The 26,121-nt window shown below is 41.3% G+C and overlaps 1 protein-coding gene across 4 annotated transcripts; it reads left to right on the top strand.

Moving 5' to 3' along the window:
• The first annotated feature begins 461 nt into the window (after positions 1-461).
• On the top strand, positions 462-25,813 carry ago4 (argonaute RISC component 4). Of its 4 annotated transcripts, none has more exons than XM_034124401.1 (20): positions 462-655; positions 6,912-7,086; positions 7,360-7,480; positions 8,233-8,411; positions 8,684-8,820; positions 10,936-11,070; positions 11,438-11,488; positions 12,544-12,631; positions 12,774-12,921; positions 13,321-13,440; positions 13,582-13,743; positions 17,043-17,176; positions 17,530-17,714; positions 17,868-18,027; positions 18,697-18,877; positions 19,000-19,167; positions 19,525-19,659; positions 19,765-19,866; positions 20,625-20,824; positions 21,783-25,813. In XM_034124401.1, the coding sequence occupies exons 1-20, from the start codon at positions 637-639 to the stop codon at positions 21,889-21,891; spliced, it is 2,709 nt and encodes a 902-aa protein (XP_033980292.1). In that variant the 5' UTR covers positions 462-636; the 3' UTR covers positions 21,892-25,813. The 4 variants fall into 4 exon arrangements, with proteins under 4 accessions (XP_033980292.1, XP_033980291.1, XP_033980294.1 ...); XM_034124400.1 differs by having other exon boundaries at positions 17,028-17,176; XM_034124403.1 differs by lacking the exon at positions 11,438-11,488.
• The last annotated feature ends 308 nt before the right edge of the window (positions 25,814-26,121 follow it).

Raw genomic sequence — 26,121 nt, 5'->3', positions numbered from 1 at the left:
CGACTAATAAAAGCCTTGAACCTTGAACCTTGAAGTAGGGCTTATTCCAATATCCTTTACAAAAAAAATACTCAAGTAAAGCCCTGCTCAATTAAGTAGTTACTCTTAAACAAGAAATTCAGTATTCCCTTAATTTAGTAACAAATTGAGAGCCAATTAACTTGACTTTTTAACCCTAATTTGATAACTTTTCCCTACTTTCTGTCTAATGTTGTGTGACTGTATTCTAGTCAATGGTGTGAAGTTACTAACAACATTTAACCAATGACTTTTCTTAATTACAATGTTGACATAAGAGAAACACAAAAATGCATTACTGATTTTAATCCATGAATATAATTTATACAAGTAAACATTTAAATACATGCACCCCCACCCCTAGTGCGGTACAGCAAATTACGCATGCGCACAGCGTACTCCAAGGCTTCTAACTGGCGCATGCGCACGTACAAATCCCCAGAAGCAGCAGCAGCGGCGGTGGCTTGGGTCGGTTAGTTCACTCAGCAGTCATCCACGCATCTATCTATATTCCCTTTTCTTAAATTAGCCACATTAAGCTTCGCGATACCGCCCCCAATTTCAGCCTCGGTACGGAGCCGCCAGGCCGGGACAGAGACGGAAGGAGAGGCCTCCGAAATGGAAGCGCTCGGACCGGGTAAGAAATACGAGAGACACATAGCAGGCAGCGGGGAGAGATGGCCGTGTGTGGGGAGCGTGTTGCGCAAATGCGTCGCATCACTGGGGGCCGCGGTTGCAGCGAGGCCTTGACGCTCTGACGGGAAAACAAACCGAGGCCCAGCCCGTGTGTGTGTGCTGTGTATATGTGTGTCGGGCTTTATTTACACCGAGCGGGAGCCATGTTTTGTGTATGTACGAGGAGGGCTGGTGTTTAAAAACGGTTATTCAGTAATGTCTGCGCGGTTATATTTATCTGAAGCACTCTGCCCGTCGTGTCGGAGCTGGCATTGTGTGAGTGGGGATTTAACCAGGACCTTCCTTCCTTCCCTTCCGCGTCGTAGTGTGTTTACGTTGTTTGTTTTCGACGTGTTTAGTCTTTGCTCACACAATACGACTTAATTCCTACAACAAGACTACACAATAACGTCGAAATATGCTACCTGTATCAAATTATTGCTGCGAAACCATCTACATTTGTACCATCGCCATCAGGAACAGTACGTCTCTTCGGGCTGCCCTCCGTACTAGATGACAGCGATGGGTGGGAAACAAAATAAACGCCAATAAAACGCACGTTACAAGCGTTGAAGGAGCATGTTTTGTGACTCATAATTTACTGGTTTTATGCGAGGCTGTCATTGGTTAAAGTGCCATGCGTATGAGAGCCCAGCAGGGATGGATGGCGCTTTTATCGATCAGATCTGCAGGCGAGCTCCATAATATTCCCCTATATGATAACAAAGGCACTTATTTTGCAGCGATGCAGTAACCAAATGATAAAGCTTGCGGAGATATTACAGCCATACACCTGAACACCCAGTGATACAATGCATTCTTATTGCAAAATGACTTTTTTTTCAACATGGACAAACCGTTTCCTCATTTTGATGGTGAAACTAGCCCTTATCACACAACGAATTAAGTGCAGCTATCAGCTATTGAACCCCTTGCATGTCCACATGCTCTCTAATAAAGGTGGTAGTATAAGCTAGATGCCAACACCACACTGGAATGTAAGGAGACAACAATAGTGTACAACCACCCACAGGTGTAAGTGCCACCATAATCAGTGCAAGCCATCAATTATCATCTATGATAACAGCAGCTGCTCCCTTCAGGATTACCACATGTATCTACCTGTATCACAACATATTTCAGGGCGGACTAGTATTACAGTTTTTAGTAATTCATAATTTCTTATCTTGCAAGGTGGAGTGTGGATTTAGGCTTGCTATAGTACACACAATTTACTCACATTTGTAATGATAACCAGGGATACAGCAGTACTATTCTCAGACCTTTCACAGTCATTGCCTTGACTAGGATGCATTACACTTTGACAAGATCAAAATACGATCACACTTTTAATTGTACGTCTAGCAAAGCATTACAAGAAAGGATGCTGTAGTGCTTTTTAAATGTGCATAGACAAACTGAAGATAATGTCAAACCCTGTTAGAATGACACTTGTGGCTGGAGTTCTTTAGAAAGCTCCCCACCATGTAGTGTGTCACAGTGTGGTGTAGGTCTGGGGTGTCTTCACAGAGCAGCTCATTTAACCTGTTATTTTGTTCTGTATAGTTGAAACTGTTGAAGTGGTGTTAAAATCCGAACTTAATGCAGCTGACACAAATACACAGATTGTCACGGGAAATACGTAAATAGAGGCAACAGTTAACTCAAGGGGGCGTGAACTGATGCGAAGATGAGCCCGCTGATGCTGAATATGTTACACATGACCAAGAAATTCACAATTATTAGGAAAAGTATGACTCCATTGCATGAATACACACGCATCGATTGGTGGGAAAAGGCAAAAGCCCGTAGGTTAATTAATGAAGACTATAACTGCTCAAATGTAGTTATGTTTGACGTTAATCCCAGCATGAGCTATTACACAGACTGGATATGTGTGTTATTTAGCTGATGTACTGCCACTGCCAGTCAAGGAATGCATTCACTTGAAAATTAACTGAAGAGGTGACATTTATTTGATTACAGAATATAGCTTTTCTGGTCTATCAGTTGAAATGAGTTGCACCTGTTGCTACAGCTATACATTAAGCTTCTCTTCACTGAGTGGCAGATATTCCCTTCTTGTGAATGGTCCTTTTTTCTTCCTCTAGCGTAGTATTGTGATCAGGTGGCTGCAGGTGTGGGCGTCCGCACGCTCCCCTGCTGTTAGTCTCTGACTCATCACCACGCCGAGCCATCATCATCATCCTCCTGCTTAGCTTAAGCCCAGCCGACTCTCTGCTTGATCTCACTGTGGTTACCTTGGACACACATAGCATTACAAGCCTCTACAGTGCACGAGTAGTAAAACCTCTCTCCTCTAATGTTAGTACACCACACACAATTTCATCTTTTTATACATTCACTCAGTGGAAAGTAAAAGATAATCTTGAATTTTTTTTGTAATGTTGTGTTGCTTATTGAATCTGTTGGTCTATTTTAGCTAAAAGATGCACTTGGATTACATAAGGAGCAGAAACACTTGCTTGGCTCTAGTGCATCTGTCATCTTCCGCGCCAAGAAAAGCTAATTTCACTTCCTCTTTGGCTCAAAGTAGCTGCAGCTCGGTGTCACTAAGAAGTATCATTTTATGTTGGCAGCTTTCTTTTTCTTCATGAGTTGTTAAAATGTGACTTTTGACAAGTCTGCAGGATTCCAAATTAGATACCTAGATCTTCTTAAAATGTTTATTTATAAAAATGGTTCACATACCTGTTTAAATCAACTCCATATGCTTCACTGCTTAAGTAATGTATAAACACACTTGGTATAAAGATCATACATTTTGATCAAAATATGCTTGTGACAAAGAAAGAAGTGAGTATTCGGTGAATAAATCACTTAGGAGCTGGCGTCTTCTGGACAAAATGTTCTGCATATTTGTAGCTTTAATTACATTTCTGATTAAGTTGCACTCGGTGATATTGCATGGCCTCAATCTTAATGTGATGTTCCTCATGAATTTTGTCATATTAGGGGCTGTTGGTGATTTTTTTATGTCTGCTTGCCTGGGTGCATCTTTCCCCCCCGTGACAGTTTGGTCTGCTGAAATATTCTCTGTTACATGAATGTAGGACAAGTGCTTTTTTCTCTTACAAAATACTGAAGTGACCCAAAGTTTACCCCAAACACTACCTTATTTGGATCTACATACCCACGCTGGTTGGTTTTTGGAATCTTGATCTTTAGTTTTTATGTTTAGTTTGAGCTGAAAAGATTAATTTGTAATTGGTTGGTCAATGGATAGAATAATAATTTAAAGAAAAAAGCCAAATATTTTCTGGTTTCAGCTTCTCAAGTGAGATGATTTGGTACTCTTGTTATATAGGATACAAGAAAGACAGCTGAAGAAGTCTTTTGATATATTTGATTTTTTGTTGTTGATGATATTTTAGGCATTTATTTCATTTGTTATCTTTAAAGCAAACTCGACAAATGTTTTCTCTGGCTGCAGGGTTATGTGAATAGATTGCTTTTCTTCAGTTTAAAGGATAGCAAACTGATTGTGTGTGGGTTTTGGACGGTCTGTCTGACAAACAGTTAGAAGACATTACCTTTGGCTTGAGGACATAAATACATTTCATAAACTGAACAAGTTATTAACTTAAATAATTGGCATTTGAATCATTCCCTCCTCAGTCTGGTGAGGCGGTGTTGGCTGTGGTGAGCAGACAGGAAGTGGAGGAAGGATGAGTTCAGACATTTTATGTTGAGACATGCATATCCAAGTGTAGTAGTGTGGCAGCTGAGGAGGCTATATTTAGGTACAGCTCTGCTTTTGGTGGAAGTGGAAGAGGAAGACCTCCGACTCTCTCTCTGCTGCTCACACACAGCAAAATGTACGCCAGCAGAGATAAAGGGAAACCCCTGTCCACTCGTTCCGCCATACTTTCATACTTTGAATGGTATGATCCAGAGCTGTAACCATTAGAAGATGTATTGATTGTCAATCTTCAGATATTTAGTTAACTGTTTGTTGCTTTGCTAAATGTATACTATTTTCTGCTTGTAAATAGATCCTTGTGTGTGTGTATATAATATATTATTTTGGGTATTTAGCCTCTTGGTCAAGCAAATGTTCAATATTTTCTGACATTTTGTCGAGCATGTCAAATGAAACGATGATACAAATCTCAGAGTACCTCTATTCGTCCCACAGAGGGGAAATGTACATGTGTTACAGCAAGTAAAGACCCAAAGATAGCTTGGTATTAGTTAAGTAGCATGCATACATTTATTTTAAAGATAAAAGAAATTACACAAATTACAAAATAACAGAAAAGGTAATCATTTACGTTTTCTGTCGCATTAAAAAGATAAAAACCCCTCTAGAAACCCTGAGCACAGCGGTTCTGCAATTTGCATTAGCTTTTGAAAGGTCAGACTTGTATAAAGGAGCTTTAGTCTCAACTCTTTGGTCATTTTTGTGTAGCTTGAGGTTGTGGTGTTTTATCAAACTGCACTTATTTCAAGTTTTTTTTTCTCCACTCTACGTACATTTAACCGAAAACAGAATGTTGTGTTAAGCTTGTAAAGCTCCCTGTAGTCACTATGCTATGCACTTGAAATACTATTGGCTTGCAATGCACTTGAAATACTTTAGTGTGGTTGTGATGCATAATGTAGAACTATACAAACGGCGCTCTCTGTGCACCTTTTGTTTCCATCGGTAAGGCCAGTAGGACAAAGTGGAGTGAATCAAAAAATGCCACTAATGTATTCTTATTTGGTATCGTGAGCAAAATAATGATGTAGAAAAGCCGAATGGTAGTATAATACAATCAAGCTGATGGAGATGGAGGAGTGGGTGGTTGAGGGCAAGGGGAGGTGATTTGGGGCCCACACTAGAACAGGGCATGTTAGGAAGCGTGTTCTCAGGAAGCGATGGGGAGGGTCCCGATTGTCCGTGCTCTCGCGCTTCACTTGCTAACTGGAGCGTGTGGGAGCGTAGAGTTCGGGAGGACCCCCGCAGTCCCCTAGCTGTCAGTTAACAAAAGCTGTGAGCGGCCTCCTCCAACCTCCTTCAATACCACCAACACAATGTTGTTTTAATGTTGTCTGTATATATATATATATATATATATTTATATTTATATATATATATTTATATTTATATTTATATATATATTTATATATATTAAGTCCCAAAATTCAAAGCAAAGATGAACTCCGTGCGTTTCCTCTTTGAAGGATGCCAAAAATAAATTAAACAGATCGCATCGCGCTGCCTCCTTTACATCCATGTAATTGCAAAGAAGTAGGGTTTATGTGTAAAAGAGTTTCTTATGTTTACATTTTTTGGTCCTTTTTTTACAATATATTTTCTTTGAGTGTGTTTATGTATGCACCATACAGAATGCAAATTCCTCGTATGCCTACTTGGCAATAGACCTGTTTCTGATTCTAGTCAAAACTGAGATCTTGAGTGAATATATGTCATGATTTAAACTGAAGGCTGCATTCAAGGTGTTTTGTTCCCCATAGCCTGCAGCTCTTTGTGCTACAACACAATCCTCATAAGCCCCACACCTGTCTTAGGTACCTGTGTATTCAGTATGTAATGTGTATGTGAGTGATATGTGCGTGTGCGTGTGTGTGTGTGTGTGTGTGTGTAACGGTAATCCCAGACCCTCTGTGTGTCACCCCTCCATATGTCCCTGCTGCTGTCTGTCTGAGAGGAGCTCCGCCTTTGTCTCGGCGTGAGGGGGTGGGTGCCCTGTGTGTCTGGGGGGGGCGGTGCCCAAATGATAATTGGAGGTCATTGTTTCGCCAGCCCCCTTGTTGACCCATGTAGCTCAGAGGCCAGAGGCCCGGATCAATCAAGACGCGAATCCGCGCCTCCGGGTCAGTGCATTCAAGCAGGTGTCACTGATGAGATGGTTTGCAACGATCTTTGCGTTGCGTCACACACATTATGCTTTCTCTGATGACGTTTTCTTGCGGAGATAAGGTCACACTGTGTCGCCACCTTTGTTCACTTTCAGAATAAATGCCAAACGTGCTTTATGTGAAGCTTTCTTTTGTGGGGAGGAATCCATGCATTTCTAAAGTTTAGTGTTCACTAAGAGGAGGTAATGACTAATGTGGCATTCATTTAACATTTAAGAGTTGTTTCAGGTATTCTTATGCAAAGTAGTAGCATGTCACTTAAAGTCCTTTTTTACCTCTAAGACTGGTGATTCACAATCTTCTTTTCTTTCTCCCTATGCCTCCTCCAGGGCCGCCGGCCCCTCCTCCCTCTCTGTTCCAGCCTCCGCGGCGTCCCGGCCTCGGCACGGTGGGGAAACCCATCCGGCTCCTGGCAAACCACTTCCAGGTGCAGATTCCCAAGATTGATGTCTATCACTATGATATCGACATTAAGCCTGAGAAACGGCCTCGAAGGGTTAACAGGTAAATACCCACCAACAACAGCAAAATGCACATGATGTCTTAAAGTGATGTCTTAAATATATCAAAATGTTTAAATACAAATAGTACCTTAGCTATCATAACAGACTGCACATGATGAAACTTGTCTCGTAAGCGCCAGAAGCTCTATATGCTAAAAATTAAGATAAATAAGCGTCTTGTTTTATTGCATTATAAAACTCGATCATTTCTTATAAATGTTGTCTCCAGAAATGTATTTTTGTTTCTCACCGTCCTGTTGTACCTGTCTTCCAGGGAGGTGGTGGACACCATGGTGCGGCACTTCAAGATGCAGATCTTTGGAGACCGACAGCCGGGCTACGATGGGAAGAGGAACATGTACACGGCACATCCTCTGCCGATCGGGAGAGACAGGGTTGGTATTTCAAACACATGACCCTCGTGTCACAAGCATTTACAAAGATGAACTTGTGTGTGTTTAAAAGACAGACAAGAAAGACGTTTACACGCAATTGTCTCTAAAAGTATGTCAAATGAAAGAAATTCTTTAATTCAACTTAAGCACCGTATATATGTCCATATTTTGAGCACAAGGCGGCAGGCTTCAGTGGATTAGGTTGAGAGTTAACAGGTTGATTTGAAGTTTGCTGCTGCATCAGCTTAGAAAGGCTGGACCAGGAGCTGCAGTACTGATTTATTAGGACTATTACTAGACTGAGCTCTACTCTAAATGGTCTTACGTTTTCGTACTTGTTCCATTTACAGCAGCTTTGTCAGGCTTTTTAATAGTTTGTTTTTATTCAAACACTTGCATTGCAATATAGATAGAAACTGACATTAACCTCTTAATTAACCATAACATCTGAACCTTTTCTTAGTTACAGCAGAGTAAAATGTAAGAAATCTGCCTCCTGTTGTACCACTTTTACATTAGGTCCACTTTCCCCATTTTCTTTCAATTTGTTGAAAGCTGTGGGGCTAAGATAATGTAAGGTTTGAACATCTATTTGAATGTTAAAGGCAAACCTATTTAAGGACTCCTTCTGTGTTGATCTCCTCATCTACTTTGTCTTCAATCTCTCCCTGTCACCTGCTCTCCAATCCATTTCCAAACATTAATTATTTGTCTCTTCCTCTCACTTTGTCCTCTTTCCTCTCCCTCTTCAGGTGGATCTGGAGGTGACTCTGCCGGGTGAGGGGAAAGATCAGACGTTCAAGGTGTCTCTGCAGTGGGTGTCGGTGGTCAGTCTTCAGAATCTGCTGGAAGCTTTGTCGGGTCACAACGAGGTCCCCGAAGATTCGGTCCAGGCTCTGGATGTCATCACGCGGCACCTGCCTTCCATGAGGTACCAACACTCATAACATTTCCCACAACACATCACATTTTCCACATTTGTTGGCAGAGTTATTGCTTTTTATCTCTTATTTGTCTGTATTACTTAATTTCCTGCTGTCTTGCGTCTCCGAGATCTAATTATATTATGAAATTGCATTTTCCAGCGATTGATTCCCTCTCAGCCGCTTTCGTAGCAACTGAACTACAGGGCACTGCTTTCCTGAGATATTTGAGTTTCTGTAGATTGGTTCATTATTCAAACTGCTGTCTTTGTGCGCTCAGGTATACTCCTGTGGGGCGTTCGTTCTTCTCCCCTCCGGAGGGCTACTATCATCCTCTGGGTGGAGGCAGGGAGGTGTGGTTTGGTTTCCATCAGTCTGTCCGTCCTGCCATGTGGAATATGATGCTCAACATCGATGGTAAGTGGAGCGGATGGGCTTCAGATGTGATTTAAATTTAGATTTTATTTAACCTCTTTGAGATAAATTAAATCTTCTTTTTAAAAGTTTCCTAGGCCGAGACAAGCAGCAGCACATTAAACAAAGTTTCAGATATACAAACAAATTACAGTTACAGAGAGAACTTTCAGATCATAGCATGACTAAAATAAAACTAGACATTTTCTTTCAAACACTTGAAGAGACTAGCTCCGATAGACCGGAATCAATCTGTAACTAATTCCAAGTCGCAGCAGCATTACCTTGTCCTTTTCTTTACCACAGGAGTGTTATTGGTCTGAACACTCATTTAAGTGGCCCTATCATGCTTTTTGGTATCTTAAAGGTCCCATGTCATGCTTTTCCGGTTATTACCCGTCCCCTTGTGTGTTATGTAGCTTTTTATGCATTTAAACGGTCTGCAAAGTCACAAACCCTCAAAGTACACCCTGTAGCGAGTAAAACTCTAACACAGAAAAGACCTGTCTATGCTGCCCCAGAACGCCTCGTTGGAGATCTTTCTTTTTCTTGCTGGGTACAGTGACGTGACCATCGATGTCTCGCAGACCCCACGCAGCAACCAGGAAACGACACCAGTAATGGCGCATTTCCACTACACGGCCTCGCTCGGTATGGCTAGGCCTCGTTAGGACTGGCTCACTTTATGGCGCATTTCCATTACAGTTTAGGAACTGGGGTAGTATCTATAGTAACGCAGTGTAGGCGGAGCCGTGACGTCATCTTCAATGAGAACCCCAGAAAAACAACACAGCCGTTAGCTGTTAGCACTCAGAGCTCACAGCTCCTCATATATGTTCAGAAACTAGACAAAAGTTAAACAAGTACAAACCACAGACTGCCTGTGTCATGGTGAATACAGTCGCTGCTTTATTTATGTCTGTATAGGCCGTTGTTGTGAGTGTGGACGGTCGGAGCATATACTGCGTTAGCTTAGCCAATCTCCATTTAGAAAACACGCATTTCAAAAGGTTTTTCGCCTGCCGTCTGTCTGCAGACTTGACAAAGCATTAATTCATGGTTTTTACTAACCGGTATCAGTATGTTGTTACTTCGGCATCATTTTGAAACGTGTATTACAATTAAATCACGGTCAAATATGTCCATCTTGTTGTAGTTGTAGCCCCCTTGCCAGCGATGCTCTCTCTAGTTTAGCATACTCAGCCTGACTCAGCCTCGTTGTCTCTGGCCCTAGACCCACGATTTTATGAGGCCAGAAAAACTGTGAATTAGGACCCGCCGGCCGGTACTAGGCCAAGTGGAAACGCAACCAAAAACGGGCCGCTGACGTCACAGCCCTCTTAAACCGCGCTGTAGTGGAAACGCGCCATAATAGAGCTCACACTGTCCCCTCCTCACAGCAGAGAGCTGCGCAACGTCCCGCCAACACGGCACCCAGACCCCACGCAGCATTCTCATCTGTTTGTCATTACTGGTGTCATTTTCTGGTTGCTAACGCCATTGTAACACATAATCACTAATGTTCCGCTGTAACGGTGGCGGACTCATCAGACCAATCAGAGTACAGTGGGCTCATAGGGAGGAGGGGGGGCAGGAGCTCCAACAAGGCGTTTAGGACAGAGAGTGAATACACATGCTATACAGAGATGCTGTATGAGAAACCAATGTGAGTTTGGAAAATTACACAATATAAATCTATTCTAGTATACCCCAACAATGGAATTATGATCAGTAGAAATGGCCATGACATGGGACCTTTAACATCTTTTAAATTGAGATTGAAGGTGTAGTTTAGAGGTGTGAGACAAACTGTCTACTGTGAATACTTTACAAACAAAGCTCCTGATGTGTGATTTATTTTGCTGGTATCCACTTAATTATATTGTGGAAAGACGATTAGCAGTCAGTGGATGTTATTAATGTGTTCATTTGGCCCATTCATTACGGCTACAAGACATTTTATAAAGCTCTCTTTTGCCGCTACATCCTCATTCCCCATTTCTTGTTTGGCCAGACTTTCTCTGTGGTTTACACTTCTATGTATTCATGTTGTCTGCTTGTTCTATTTAATTTGTACCTCATTTGCTGAATCATTTTCATATCTGTTCTTCCCCTCAGTGTCAGCAACAGCTTTCTACCGCGCTCAGCCTGTGATAGAGTTCATGTGCGAGGTGCTAGATATTCAGAACATCAACGAACAAACCAAACCACTAACTGACTCGCAGCGGGTCAAATTCACCAAGGAAATAAGAGGTGAGCACTCAATACCAGCACACACACCAGTGTTTCCCCTAGGTTTACTGCTTTGGGGGGGTGCTGCCTGAGCGGGAGGGGGGGGTGTCATTGGGATATATATGTTTTAAATCCTCTGGAGCAGAGAGAGGAGCTGTGGATTATTGTTATTGATTAATGCATCAGTGTTTCTTAAGGTCAAACACACTAAACTCACAACTTAAAATGAAAGTGTTTAGTTTATTTAATAAAAGAGCACATGTTCAATGTGAAAAGTGACAGTAGATATAGATTAGTTGCAATTTGGTGCTATATATATATAAAAAAATTATAATAATAAAAATTAAATTATAATTTCTTTTCTTTTTTGAAACACCTTGAATTTCAGGGGGGGGCGCGGGGCTCCGTTCGTGGGGCGCAGCGCCCCTCCAAGACAATGGTAGGGGAAACACTGCACACACATTATGCAACACCTTTACCAAAAGTAGAAAAAAGGCCAAGGTTTCCAGACATTATAAACACAACGTGTGTGACTCACTGTGTATCAAATTCCTCACTAGATTGCAGATAGGTGTGGCCTGCAGAGCACATGCATGTTTGTTTTTATGCAGTGTGTAAACCTGCACACATATATAATAATGCTGTATACCCACCACAATACACACAGCTAAGCCTTTACAAATGCTAAACATTTGTATTGCATATCCATATACAGTATTTACTCTACTGTACAATATTTAATTTAACATTTTCTTTATCTTAATCTCTTATTTGTATGTGTTTCTCTTATTCCTGCAACTTGCCTGCACTTGTCTATTGGACTATTTCATGTGATTTTATTTTTGTTTCGTATGTTTCATTGCTGGAGGAGCCTGAGACTTAAGACTTTCATTGCCAAAACGATGCTCTAGCTAAAATAATAATAAAGCCTTTAAATCATTGATTTTAACCTCAGTGGCAAAGGACGGTATTTCTCAAATCACAAATACATGCGATTAACACAAGTATTCATAGCGAATCTCCTGAATAAGGCTTTTAACTCACAATTTATTTTAAAACAAGAAAATACTCGCGTTCAGAGTTCTGAAAACTTCAGTCTCTCTTTGGTATTTACTTCTGTTATTGCAAATACACAGAGAAGCACCATATATGCTTGAGAGGGTGACATTTCAATACCACATTTTCTACGGCAGACACTTGTAAGCTCTCTAAATTCTCCTCTGGTTTCTGTTTTTAGCCAAGTTGAAACAAATGTGTAAAGGGAAACTAAAGACCTGCTTATACACGCTGTACGATACGCTAAGGGCTGTCTGTCAGCATTTGTCTTTATCATGGCCTGAAAGCAACAGTAAAGAAACACAAGAGTGCGATTCCAGCCTGCTCAATTTAAAAGATCACAGTTAAACGATCTTAACATTTCTAATTGTAGCTAGTCGTCACATGGCAGCACCTCTCCCCATGCCTCTGTAACCATTGTTGTTTGATTTTACACAGGTTTGAAAGTTGAGGTCACACACTGTGGTCAAATGAAGAGGAAGTACCGTGTGTGCAACGTGACAAGACGACCTGCCAGCCACCAAACGTAAGAGCCTTCACTCATCAGTTTATTCACCTTCATGTGTCAGCATAGGACACATTGTGTGTGTGTATCAAATAAAAAATCGCAGAATTGTACAATATTTACAAATTATGCAACTTTAATAATTTTTTTCTTTCCTTCACAGGTTCCCCTTACAACTTGAGAACGGCCAAGCCATGGAGTGTACCGTAGCTCAGTATTTCAAGCAGAAGTACAATCTGCAGCTCAAATATCCACATTTACCCTGCCTGCAAGTAGGACAGGAACAGAAGCACACCTACCTTCCCCTGGAGGTGAGAAACAGGCTGCTCTTAAAGGGCTGTCCTCCACTTAAGACATTTTTAGTCGACTAACACTTGTTTGTTGGCAAATCGATTTGTTCATTTATTTTATGAGGAGTCGAAGGAACGGCTATTATTCCATTTTACACATGCATTCATACAAGTCTCTCAACCACATACAAAACACAATAAAACAACACCGCGTGTAGCTCCAAGATCTCAAAGATAAAGGTCCTTTACGGAGATATAAAAATGAGTTATTGAGTTGTGGTTTATCAGTAATTCAATAAATCCACAGAGCAAGTTATATAAAATCGTATTGATTGTATTGTATCATATATATCTAATTAAAGTTGATTTAAAATAATTGATATTAGGTGGATTCATGTAATGTGTCTTCCTGCTCTCTAGGTCTGTAACATAGTAGCAGGCCAGCGATGTATCAAGAAACTGACAGACAACCAGACGTCCACCATGATCAAAGCTACAGCTCGCTCCGCCCCCGACAGACAAGAAGAGATCAGCCGACTGGTGAGTGGGATTTGAAGCTCTTCATACTGAATAAAGGGAGAAATCCACAAGACAAATCAACTTTTTTTGCATTTGTCCTTACTCATTTGTCATTCCCATTTTCCTGTCATTCTTTTCCTTACCTCTCTTCTCGTTTTCCAGGTCAAAAGTAACAGCATGGTTGGGGGCCCAGACCCTTACCTGAAGGAATTTGGCATCGTGGTTCACAATGACATGACGGAAGTGACTGGGAGGGTCCTTCCTGCACCCATGCTGCAGTACGGGGGCCGCGTCAGTACAGACACGGGGAGAGACTGCGGCAGGGTGAGTACCGGGGTGGGGCGGCACTGTTGGGGAGCTCGACTGACTGGGATTGGACAGGCCAGGGGGCATCAGGGTGAATGCTGGGAAAATGGGTGTGGGTCCAAGCTTGCAGAAAGAGTGGATCATTTATGATGTACACAATTGAGCAGCGCATTACTGGAAACAAAATGGAGAAAGATTCACATTAAAATACTTTATTTTGAAATTGGCTATACCATTTACTAAATAATATAACCTCAAACAGTAGCATTGCAAAGCGAGAGGAGAAGAACACCTCCTTAATTTTTCTGAAGAATCATTTTTCGGTTGAATCATCTGTCCAAAAAATATCTGGTTTCTTTCAAAACAAGTTGCAGGTACAAGCCGGTGTTCATAAATTAAATGTGAGATTTGAACTATGAATCCTACTGTTAATTGACTTGCTTTATATTCCAACTGAATTTGAGATGAATTTTGCCAAAACTTAGATTTTCACATCTGATTGGCTCCTTCTCCATAGCAACAGCAGCAGAGGCTCATGGGTATTGTACTATTTAGAGTCGCCCACCATGCCAATTTGTTGAACAAAACATGATTTTTGTTTTTCAGAAAGGAAGTTGTTATATTTCGAACAGGGCGCCATGACTTAAACCTTTCTTGAGTCCTTTTTTCCTATGTGAAGTCAAATTGAGGATGTCATTAAAGGATATAGAATAAGGAAAAACACCTACAGGACCATCTTCTCCTCTGATTTCTCATCCACAACTCTAAATACAGTGTATGACTTCAGATGTTGACTAGATACAATATTCAACTTAAAAATGTGCAGACCTGTAAAACCTTGAACTTGCGTATCTGCACTTTTTTCCCCCCCTTTTTTTAGCATTCGGTAGTGTCTGTCTGCAAGTGAAGGAATAGAGATGAGCAAGTCACTGCAACATGCTGAGGTTTACTCTGAATCTGAAATCCGCCTTTCATGTAAACAAAAGACATAACTGAGCATTTTATCTAGACAAAAGAATGGGTGTGTTGAACAGAGACTCGTAGCTGTCCACTATTCAATTAAAACCTGTCCAAAAGACTCGTGTCAAAAGCCTGTTTGACTTAATATCCTATCTGAAAAGTCAAATAAAATACTAAAAGTGCTGGAATATAACCCCCGATTGAGAGGCAGCGGTAGATGATGCTGAGATGAGATGAAACTTTATTGCCCCCTGTGGGGGAAAATGGTCCAGGCTTTTCCCTTTTTTTCTTTCCAGTTTATTATCAAATCTACTTTCCCAGAATTACAGAATAACTTTGCTTTGGTAAAATCTAAAAGCTCCTATGTTCCAGTGCCAAGCTCAAATCCTGCTATTGGCTAATTTACCCAAGATCCTATCACAACGCTCTCTCTTGGCGACTTGCCTGCTGGGATATGGAGTCTAATCGGCTTCCAGTGAAATGCCTTTAAATGCAGACGGAGAGCCTTTTCCATTCCTGTGATCACTCGGTATGAATGAAATACATCTTTCATTTTAAAATGGCTTGCTGATGTTGGCAGACAAACAGTTCCATCAAAGTATTCTCATTTAAAAAAAGAATACTGCCTGAAGTGACTGTGCAACATCTGAAGAAGCAGAAGCAGCAGTCTATTTCCTGTACACTGAGAAGAAGTATTTTCTTTTTTTGACAGTCTGTAATTTATTAGGTAGTTAGACATCCTGCAACTTTAATCCTGCCGAAGATCCTCTGAAGACTATCTTGTAATGAGATGGAGAAGCTCTTAACTTTTCTTGGCACACAACTCAAGTAGTTCATTGTGTTGCCTTGTTTCAGAGAATAACAGCCCTTAATGGCCTTTGGCAAATCTTGTTAACTAAATTGAAATCCACTGCGCTCTCAATTTGTATTCACAACCACAGTGCAAGCAGGAGCACTCACCTAATGACGCGTCTTCCAAGAGATGCACTACTCTGTTTGCTGCTCATGTCAGGACTCCTGAAGCTCTAACAACTGGACGCAATACAAACAGCATTTCTCTATGCTATAATATCAGTGTCCAACCTAGACTCTATAAACCTGGCAACACACAAAATCATTATTCAGTAAAAGCAGTTTGAAGCCTTTAAATGTGGTGTAATAGTTTGTTTGGTCTAGCTCAGGGGTGGCCAACCCGCGGCTCTCGAGCCGCATGCGGCTCTTTGCCCAGTTTCATACGGCTTTTCAGTTCATATCGAATTGTATATGTGTGAGTGTGGGGGAGAGACACGGACTCCTGACAGTTAAACCTGATATTTAGTAGGTCTGTTAAGTATTGAATGCTGATAATTCTGACGTAATTTGGCCGGTCAAAGTTGTTTGGGCTCGGATAAAATCGCTCCGTTACTTTCGTCCCGGCTCTCCCTACGTGTGTGTGTATGTGTGGTGTCAGGTGTCAGTATGAGAGGATGACAGCGCGTCTAATTTTGATGTGGCCCAAGAGCCAATCACAATAATACCTGCGATGCAGTGAACCAATCACCTTTGAGGGGGGGAAAACCTATCGTTGATTAAACACTATCTGACCATGAACTGAGTTTGATCCTAAAATGGCAGGGAAGAAATGGACAGCTAAGCGAAAATATGAAGACGAACATAGGACGTTTTTAGTAGAGTGGGAGAGTTCATATTTTTTGATCGAACGGCCACAACAATAAATAAAAGCCAGATTTGAGGAGGATTGTTCAAAGCAAGGAATGTCAGAAGTCCCACTAATTTAAAGTAAGATAATAAACCTTTTCAATTTTGTTTACTGAGAGTTTGTGTGCGAGTGCACACACTGTTCATTGTTATGTTGTTATGTTAACTGGCCTCTGAATACTGGTAGGAGAGGTTTAATTCAATTTCTGTCAATATTATGGTGTGTGACATTTGCAATAAATCTGTCAGAGCAGAGCTATGTGTGTTTCTCTGTGTGGGGTGTGTGTGTGTCTTTGTGTGTGTGTGTGTGTGTACAGTTTTAGATTTTCATTTTATCTGTGAGAGAGAGAGGGGAGGAAGAAAGTGAAGGAGCACAGAGAAAGGCTGAGAACAAAAGAGAGAAGGGGGGGGTGCACGCGCATCTGTGACTGTGTGTTTGATGTGGCTCTTTGCAGTAACATAGTAACATTTTTGGCTCTTAACCTCTGACTGGTTGGCCACCCCTGGTCTAGCTAATACTGTCTATTTCTGCTGGGTGGGCTTTAATGCATTATATTTGTCTGTTTATGGGATTGAACATAAACAGTAGTGGCTGTACTACCTGTTTTATCTGCTCAAATACCCGGTAGATTGACTAAGAGTAGGGACTCTCTCCGCAGAACAAAACCGTGGCCACGCCCAACCAGGGCGTGTGGGACATGAGGGGGAAGCAGTTCTACGCTGGCATTGAGATCAAGGTCTGGGCGGTGGCCTGCTTCGCGCCGCAGAAACAGTGTCGAGAGGACCTGCTAAAGTAAGTCAACTTTACATTTGATCATGAGGCTTGTGCAGATGTACTTAAGAAGGGATGGGGGGGGGAAAGTCACAGAAGAAAGTAAATGCCAGCAGGGTCTTTGTACCATACATGATTTCCTTTTAATCCACGCGAGCGGCATGGCTTTATGGATGTCTTTTGGTTAGATGGTTCACCACTTTGGTCCAGACTTAAATATTTTCATCAACTATTGGCAAACACTGATGACGGATGATGTGTGACATTGACTATGACATTAATTAACACATTTATACCCGCTATATTGAATGTGATTTAGATGTTCTCTCTCTTATTCTGCTGATTTCTGATGAGTATATTACACCTTTCAACAGGAGCTTCACTGACCAGCTGCGAAAGATCTCAAAGGATGCTGGGATGCCCATTCAAGGCCAGCCGTGTTTCTGTAAATACGCCCAAGGAGCTGACAGCGTGGAGCCCATGTTCAAACACCTCAAGATGTCTTACGTTGGTCTGCAGCTGATTGTGGTCATCCTGCCCGGCAAAACACCAGTCTATGGTGAGCTTTTAACTTTAGTAAATGAGGAAAAGTCAAAGCTATTTCAGATATTAAGAGGGTCTCGTATGTTGAAATGCAATTTTTGATTCTATAAGAAATGATTCCGTTTTTGAACAAAAAGTGGATGTGGATTATCTCTGTTTTTGTCTCCAGCTGAGGTAAAGCGGGTGGGTGACACTCTGCTTGGAATGGCGACCCAGTGTGTGCAGGTGAAGAACGTGGTGAAGACCTCCCCTCAGACCCTCTCCAACCTCTGTCTCAAGATCAACGCCAAGCTGGGGGGCATCAACAACGTCCTGGTGCCTCACCAGAGGTCAGAACAGATTTTATTATTATAGATTATTTGATGCAGTCCAAATTGGAATCTGCCATGCTTCTTGGCTTTGAATGATCAGAATCAGAATACCTTTTATCTGGCCAACAAAGGGGACATTTACATTGTTACAGCGAAAGTAAAAACCCAAAAATAACTTGATATTAATTAAGAATCATGCATAAAATATTAAAGATAGAAAATAGAAGTTACAGAAATTAAAATTGACGAAATAAACATCCGATACCAGTGGTGGTATTTTTTAAAAAGACCAACAAGAAGTGTAGCATGTATAAAATAGTGTGATAGCAGCCAGGTGATAGTATTTAAAAATGGTAGTATATATTGCACTGTTATTTACAGATTTATTACAGAAGTTGAACTGTCTAACAGCAGCCAGTAATACAAATATTAATTGTAGTTTGGTCAGATGTCTACAGTCTTCTGGTAATCATGTGGTGAAGGGGAATCCAAGTAGTAATAACGTTTCATAAAAATTTAGATGTTCTTGCTCATATAATATTTGTAACTTTAATTATGATATTTTGATCCATTTTCTCACACTATTCTCCACGTTCTTAATGTCCATGGTTCAGAAATTAAATGAAAAATACAATGTACAGCTCTGTAACTGTTTTTCTTCTTCTCTTGTGTCCTGTCCTCGGTCAGGCCCTCTGTGTTCCAGCAGCCGGTCATCTTCCTTGGCGCAGACGTCACACATCCTCCAGCAGGCGACGGGAAGAAGCCGTCCATCGCGGCGGTGGTGGGCAGCATGGACGGCCACCCCAGCCGATACTGCGCCACGGTGCGAGTCCAGACGTCGAGACAAGACATATCCCAAGTATCAGCGGTGCGTATCGGTGCTCTTATTAACTCTTTCTCATTCCAGTGTATCCAAGTTTGAATGCCTCACTTTGGCATGGTCCAAACTCTCTTCAGTCAGTAACTTTTCTCAAACTATAACTCCTACAGTGCCCTCCGCCTCCGACTCATCAGGAGCAGCTCTTCAGTCAGGAAGTGATCCAGGATCTGACCAACATGGTGCGAGAGCTGCTCATCCAGTTCTACAAGTCCACGCGCTTCAAGCCCACACGCATCATCTATTACCGGGGCGGTGTGTCTGAGGGACAGATGAAACAGGTGAGAGCTTTGCAGTATTTTCTTTAAGCTTCTCCAGATGTTTTCTACCATATTTGTGTAGTCCAAAGTGTGTTCAAGCCAGAAATAGCAGCTGTGAGTCATTGTTGGAATGGGCTGTCAAAACCATGTATTTTGGATTTTAACCTTTTAGTTTTCTTTGTATTTTTATCATATTTCTTATATTTGCACTCTTCCCACTCACTTGGTCATAGGATAAATAAAGTGTATCCCATCTGACACCCTGCTTGAGTTCAAATTAAACAAACAAAATGCCACAGAAAAATGATATGCAATACTAATCTTGCAACACATGTGGCATTGGATAATTTTCAATTGTTTGACTTTTTTCTATTTCAGGTGGCGTGGCCGGAGCTGATAGCCATCAGGAAGGCCTGCATCAGTCTGGAGGAGGACTACAGGCCGGGCATCACATACATCGTTGTTCAGAAACGTCACCACACCCGTCTCTTCTGCTCTGACAAAGCTGAGAGGGTCAGTAGGAGTTTACTTACACGTGTGGTTTTAAATTGTTTTTCCTATTGTACAACTATTGTTTTGTAAAATCTGAAATGTAATCTGATTGATCCTCTGCTGCAGGTGGGGAAGAGCGGTAACGTCCCAGCAGGCACCACGGTGGACAGCACCATCACACACCCGTCCGAGTTCGACTTCTACCTGTGCAGCCATGCTGGGATTCAGGTAAACACACTTGCACACAAGAACAGAAATTCTTTGTGGTACATTTTAATATCAGAAATAAAAATGCAACTGTGCATTGTGTCTAGCTCCAGATCTCCATGTCACTTTTGCAGTTTTGTAATGGTAATGGTACATATACACACAACAAAGGAAAATTGAAATTTTGCAAAGTTCTTATCAGTTTAAATGTTCTTCAAGAGACGGCCATTTTCCTCTGTGGTTACCACGGTGATTATGGTTTGTGAAAATAAACAGCCTGGTATAGAGTCCTCTCTTGACATCCAATGGTTCAGATGTTTTTTTGAATGAATACTTCCCCTAAAACATACATTTTGTGTAAATCACTTGTCAACTTTAAATTAAAGAAATGTGCCTGCACACAGACATTTGCAGAGTTTTGTGCATATAACAGCTGGTCAGTTTATCCAATATAATAAGAGTCATGATAATATTCAAACTATTTGTGTAGCACAGTTTGAGTCTTTTGTGGTCAGCTAGAGATACATTTACTTTTAACTATTTTTAAATTTGATAAAACATGATCAATATAGAGTGTGCAAACTATTTCACGCTGGTGTGTTTTTCTGATACGGGTGAATTAAAACGTTGAATCTCATAGTGTATTTAAGAGGAGCCACTATGGGGGTTTCTTACTATAAATATGATTTATTTTTTGTGTCATAAAGTAAAGGTGCTTATTATTACACCAGATTAAATGATCAGTACTTAATTAAACGTTTTTCCCCGTCTTCCCTCAGGGAACCAGTCGTCCCTCCCACTACCACGTCCTGTGGGATGACAACTGCTTCACTGCTGACGAGCTGCAGCTCCTCACCTACCAGCTGTGCCACACCTACGTCCGCTGCACCCGCTCCGTCTCCATCCCCGCTCCTGCCTACTACGCCAGGCTGGTGGCTTTCCGAGCCCGCTATCACCTGGTGGACAAAGACCATGACAGGTGAGCCGCCAGGGGTTTCTGTGTTTCCAGAGCAAGAAAGATGATTTATCACGGCTCAAGCTTTGTGTCCAATCATAGACGATGGGATAGTGTTGTCCTGATACGGTAACTTCTAACCTTTTAAAAATAGTGATATTCTCAACCATTTTCATACGATATGGCTTAATTGACAACATTGAGTGGCTAATAATTTTATTTTTTATTGTAATATGAATATGACAAGGCTATAACATGACGGTGACTTTTCTTAGCTAGTAGCAGAAGAATGCAGAAAGACTGTAGGGGACAACCAATAATTTAACATTTTGTCAACTCACTTTTGGAGGGTATAGGGTGAGAAAATGCAGTGGCTATAAATGATATTGTCAACATTTTTATTGAAACAGTTTCAATATTTTTGAATAGATTCATGTTTAAGAAAAACAACATTTTGGACAACATTAACAAGGCACAAGAAAATCTAACTTGACTAATAAGTTGATTCAACAGTTTTGTTTTTTCTCAAAGAATCATGCAATACACACACTTGTTTAACAAAAAGTGGCACATTAGTTTCTTAAATATGTCATTCAGCATGGCAGAAGCATTAAATATACTAAACAACAATAATATTAGTCGACTCGGACCTAAATGACTAGTTTAGTTGACGAGTCTCCTTTGGATGTGCATGTTGGATGTACCTCTATGACATCCATCATTTCGTGTCTGCGGCGCCATTAATAATATTTGTTTTAAAGTGTAAATAAAATGAAAAGGGTCTGTATTATTAATGAAGAGGAGAGGGAAAGCACTCAGAATCAAAGCCCATGTGTTTCCAGAGGTAAGACACTGAACCCTTTGCCTGCCAGAACTCAGCTCCTGATCCCTGCTTTCTTCCCTGTGCCCTGTAGCCCCTGCATTTCTGTGATTGGATCCTCCCTGACAGTCAAAGTAACCTCTGCCTCTCTCTGTCTCACAGTGCTGAAGGGAGCCACGTGTCGGGCCAGAGTAACGGCCGGGACCCGCAGGCGCTGGCCAAGGCGGTCCAGATCCACTATGACACCCAGCACACCATGTACTTCGCCTGAGCTAGCGAGCATGTCAGCCAGTCCACCCGCGGATTCCCTTTTCTTTTTCTTCTTCTTTTTTCTTCGTCTTTTACTCTCTTATTTGCCAGTCCTTCTCTTTTCCTCTCCCACATCTCTTTGTAGTCTATCTCATTCTCTTCCCACTTTTTCTGAATCTGCACCAAAGCGGCTCTTGGACGGGGGGGGAATCTGCTGTGTCCCAAAGTCCAGCAGGTTTTTTTTATTACACGGAACAATTTCCAACCAGCGTTCCCAAATCGAGCCGCCTCAAAAACCAGCAATCAAGCACTGCGAACCCCGAGGGTTTCCAATGCACAAAAAGAAAAAAAGAAAACAACGGAAAAACAAAAACAAACCATACACACGCACATACTACACGTTGAGCCATTTCTTTTGAGTTTGTTTTTTTCTATTTGAATGTCTGCTCTCTTGCGTTTGTAAGATACACTGAGCGAGGGAGTGGATGGCACAGTGTGTGTCAGCGCAGCTCTTTAGCTCTCCCAGCTAAGCAGGACTCTTATCTACTTTTACCTCAAAGCCCCTTTGGGCAAAAATCTGTCACAAGGTCTTGGGTTTAGTGGGTGGTCGGGAGGGAAACTCTACATGAAACAGAGACGGAGTCGACCTTTTTGAGAATGATATATATTTTTTTTTTTCCTTTTTATGAGCGCGTGTTTTAACTTTTTCTCCTTTTAACGGTCTTTAACAAGCGAGGTGACCTGGGTGTCCATGCCCATTACTATTTTCCTCCCATCATAGCGAAGAATACGCCAGTCTGTATGTGTGAGTGTGTTTGTGTGTGTGTGCATCTGTATATACATGTACTGCTGTATGAGAGTGTGTGCATGTGTGTTTCATGGCAGGCCACTGAATTGTAAAGGGAAATCAAGGAGATAACTGCTGTAAATGCCTCAGATTTGTTGTTTTTATATTCACACATACAGTACATATAAGCATATATTTACATCTATAGAGCAACTTTGAGACATATGACTTAATCAGGCCTCATAGAGGCGGGTGTGGGTTTTTTTGTAGCAGTCCTGGGTCACTTATTAATTGAAATGCTTTGGATCACCTTTTTTTTAACATAGCTCGATCTGGATTACGCACGTTTTGGGAGCCAGATGTTCCTTTTGTGCCTCAAAACATTGTTGAATCCCAGAAAAAAAGCAACTTATTTCATTTCAAGTAGTAAGTGAAGTCAGGTCTGACTGTAGCAGTGGTAACCGTGGTCTGGCTCAGCATTGGGACCTGTTGAATGGCTGAAGGCATTTAAGGCAGAGTAGGGTCTTTATCAGTCCCGCAGTTAGTGTGAAGAGCAGGATCTTATTTTTCTTTGGACCTGAAAGATTATATGATGACACTGCTGGACGTTGCTTTTCTTTTCTTTTCGTTTGTAGATGTAGTTTCAAGGGCCGGAAAACCAACGTAGTTTTTTTGAGGTCTCCTTTGCTAATATTGGCCAATTCATTGCACTGACCCGGGACGCTAGGCAACAGAGGGCACTCTCAATCTCTCTTACCTTTATGCATTTATACATACGAATCAACAAAGCAGATTTGTAAAAGTTTAATATAAGATGTTTTGTGGTTATCCTTAAAAAAAAAAACTGTTTAGAATTAGTAGTTTACCATTGATGTTGTTGTTGTTATCGTTGTTGTCGATGTTGTTACTATCGTGATGAAATGTTATGGTCGGCAGCGAAAGCCAGTTATATAGTTACTAGTGCGACTTCAGGAATAGACTTCAGTTGTTGAGCTGCAGGTTAGGGGGGTAAATAGGGTGGAATTAATTTGTAGCACTCTGGCTAACGGTGGGAAGAAGTAGGACCCCAGAACCGGTGATTTCATGCTTCCTCTGAAGGTAAAGGAGTGGCATTTTAGCGGTGGAATCGAGGTATTGTGTAGCACTCTGACTGGTAATGAAGATCAGCCGCTGCCTGTTTCACTCCACTGGTTTCAGTCGTGTTGGATCGGACGGATGGAGACAATCAGGGATCGTAATCGGAGTGAAACCTAGATTAAGGGATTTGTTTATAAAGCGGTTTGCGATTGGCAATGAGTTGAATTTTTAGACTTTTTAAAAAAACGGTTTCTATTGCTGTGTGTATTTGAAGTATACCCACCTTCTCTGCTATTTGACGGTATTTGTTTCATACTTTTATGCATTTTTAACACTGGATTGAATAAATTGACAATAAGCATAAGCACTGCCCTTGGACCCCTCCCGTATGGCAGACTGTTACCATGGGAACTGTGAGGCGCTGTGGTGACTGTTGGTGTTGCGATTGGATAGAGAGAGACAGTCGACGTGCACGCCTCATCAGGAGGGGACGCTCAGAGAAAACCCTTTTGTAATAAACCACCCGTAAAGCAGCAGGTTTACTATGAATGAGTTTGAGCACCTTTCTGTTGAAGGCGTGGGCATCGGCCGGGCGCAGAGAGGCGGGACATGAGGAGGCCAGTGGGGGGGGATGTGGAGGGTGTTGTCCAGGCATTGCATGCAATAAGTTTTACTCTTCGTTCAAAGGGGGCGGATCAGTTTTTAAAACGTGCACTAGTTTTATCAAGCCAAGCGGGCTGTGATTAAATATTCATTTGGCATCTGTAATGGGGAATGATTCGATGTTTTTAATCCTTACCAATATTTGATCGTTAAACTGCAGTCAGATCAATGATCACTCCCTGTTTGTAACATGACATTGCAAAGCAATATTAACCAAGTTTTCAAATGTGGAAAAACAAAGCTATAATTCTACTCATTGTGGTTGTCTGTCTCTCGCTATTGTGTATCTGTACTATTATTATTTTTTTTTTACTTTTTTTGTTTATTTTATTTGCTTGTATCAATCAGTGGGAATGTGCATTTGGTGAAATAGTTATGTAGACATTTTCTTTAAAGTAACTAAAATGTAGACTTTGCTCACCTGCATGCCAGAGTATTGTCCTTTTATAAAAAGAAAAAAATCTTTTTTTGAAATCATATTTATTATGAGAAAGGAAAAAAATATAAACGCTTTTTTTGGGTAGATGTTTATCAATTTTAGTGGGACTGTTTTAGGCTAGCAATATTTGTCCAGTCTCTGAGATGCATTTTAAAGATTCCTACACAAATGTCAGTAATGGGAGGTACAAGCTGTTTTCTGAGGGGAGGGGGCCCAGCTCTTTGCGTCGTGTTCGAATTAAAACGAGGTACTTTCTTCAAACGTGAGCCCGCTAAAGACTGAACCCCTCTCCTCTTTACCAGGTTTTTCGTAGGGAGCATCCATTTTGTCTCCTCGTTCCTGGTTTGTACCTTTTGGCCACGCCTCTTTGGTGGGGGCTCTCCTGTCTCCATGGCAACTCTGTTGACCTCTCACAAATGCACTTCCTTTTTGTGAAGGGGTCCCCATGGCATCAAGGGAGCAGGAATACCTCTTTTTAACCTTTTTAAAAAAAGATCCATAATTCTTTCTGTCCCCTGATAGAGAGCATGAATTATTTTTAAATTCCTCTCACTTTGATATATTGTTATATCTTAAAGGATTTGTAATTTGACATTGTGTATTGTATATTAAAATTTTATTTTGTTTTCCCTTATCGGTTCCTTTTTTGGGGGGTTTGTTATAGTTCTGCTCTTTTTCTTTTTCTGCTAGTGGTCTTCTGAAGCTGTGTGTGATTGTCTGATGGCAATAGAATCATAGAATTGGATCATTCCAATTCAGTGAATGGAACGCGCCGATTTTGTGAATGAACGGATCCCTTTCTGACCGGTAGTAAGAGGGCGGGGCATGTTCTAGCTCCGCCCTCCCCAGCAGAGGGCCATTCACTCACTGTTATTGCTATTTTGTGACATGTTCAATTACCTTGTTTTTTTTAGCCTGCAGGGAATTCTTGTGTTAATGTGCAAAGTAATAAATTGGTATTTTATGCCTATAACAGAGCTGGTGTGTTCTCGTGATTGATGACAGATGGCATATATTATGCCACTGTGGGATTCCCAACATCCGATCTTAATGCGTCCCAATGAAAATGCTCTGGAAAACCCCAGACACACTCAGCAAAATGCAGTTTGAAATATTAAAAGACTCACGCCAAACCAAACCATCTCCTAATTTACAACCCTGTTGGGATACATTTCTCTTGCATGCTTAGTTCCAATAGAAATGTCTTCACCACCTCAAAATATAAGTCCTGTCATCATTAAAAATTGTACTTTCCTTAGAAAATGTAATTGAAATGAACCATATTA

This window comes from Trematomus bernacchii, unplaced genomic scaffold (assembly GCF_902827165.1).
Source record: "Trematomus bernacchii unplaced genomic scaffold, fTreBer1.1, whole genome shotgun sequence".
In the NCBI taxonomy this organism is placed as follows: domain Eukaryota; kingdom Metazoa; phylum Chordata; class Actinopteri; order Perciformes; family Nototheniidae; genus Trematomus; species Trematomus bernacchii.
The sequence above is the reverse complement of the archived record's forward strand: the minus strand, read 5'-3'. Positions and strand labels throughout refer to the sequence as shown.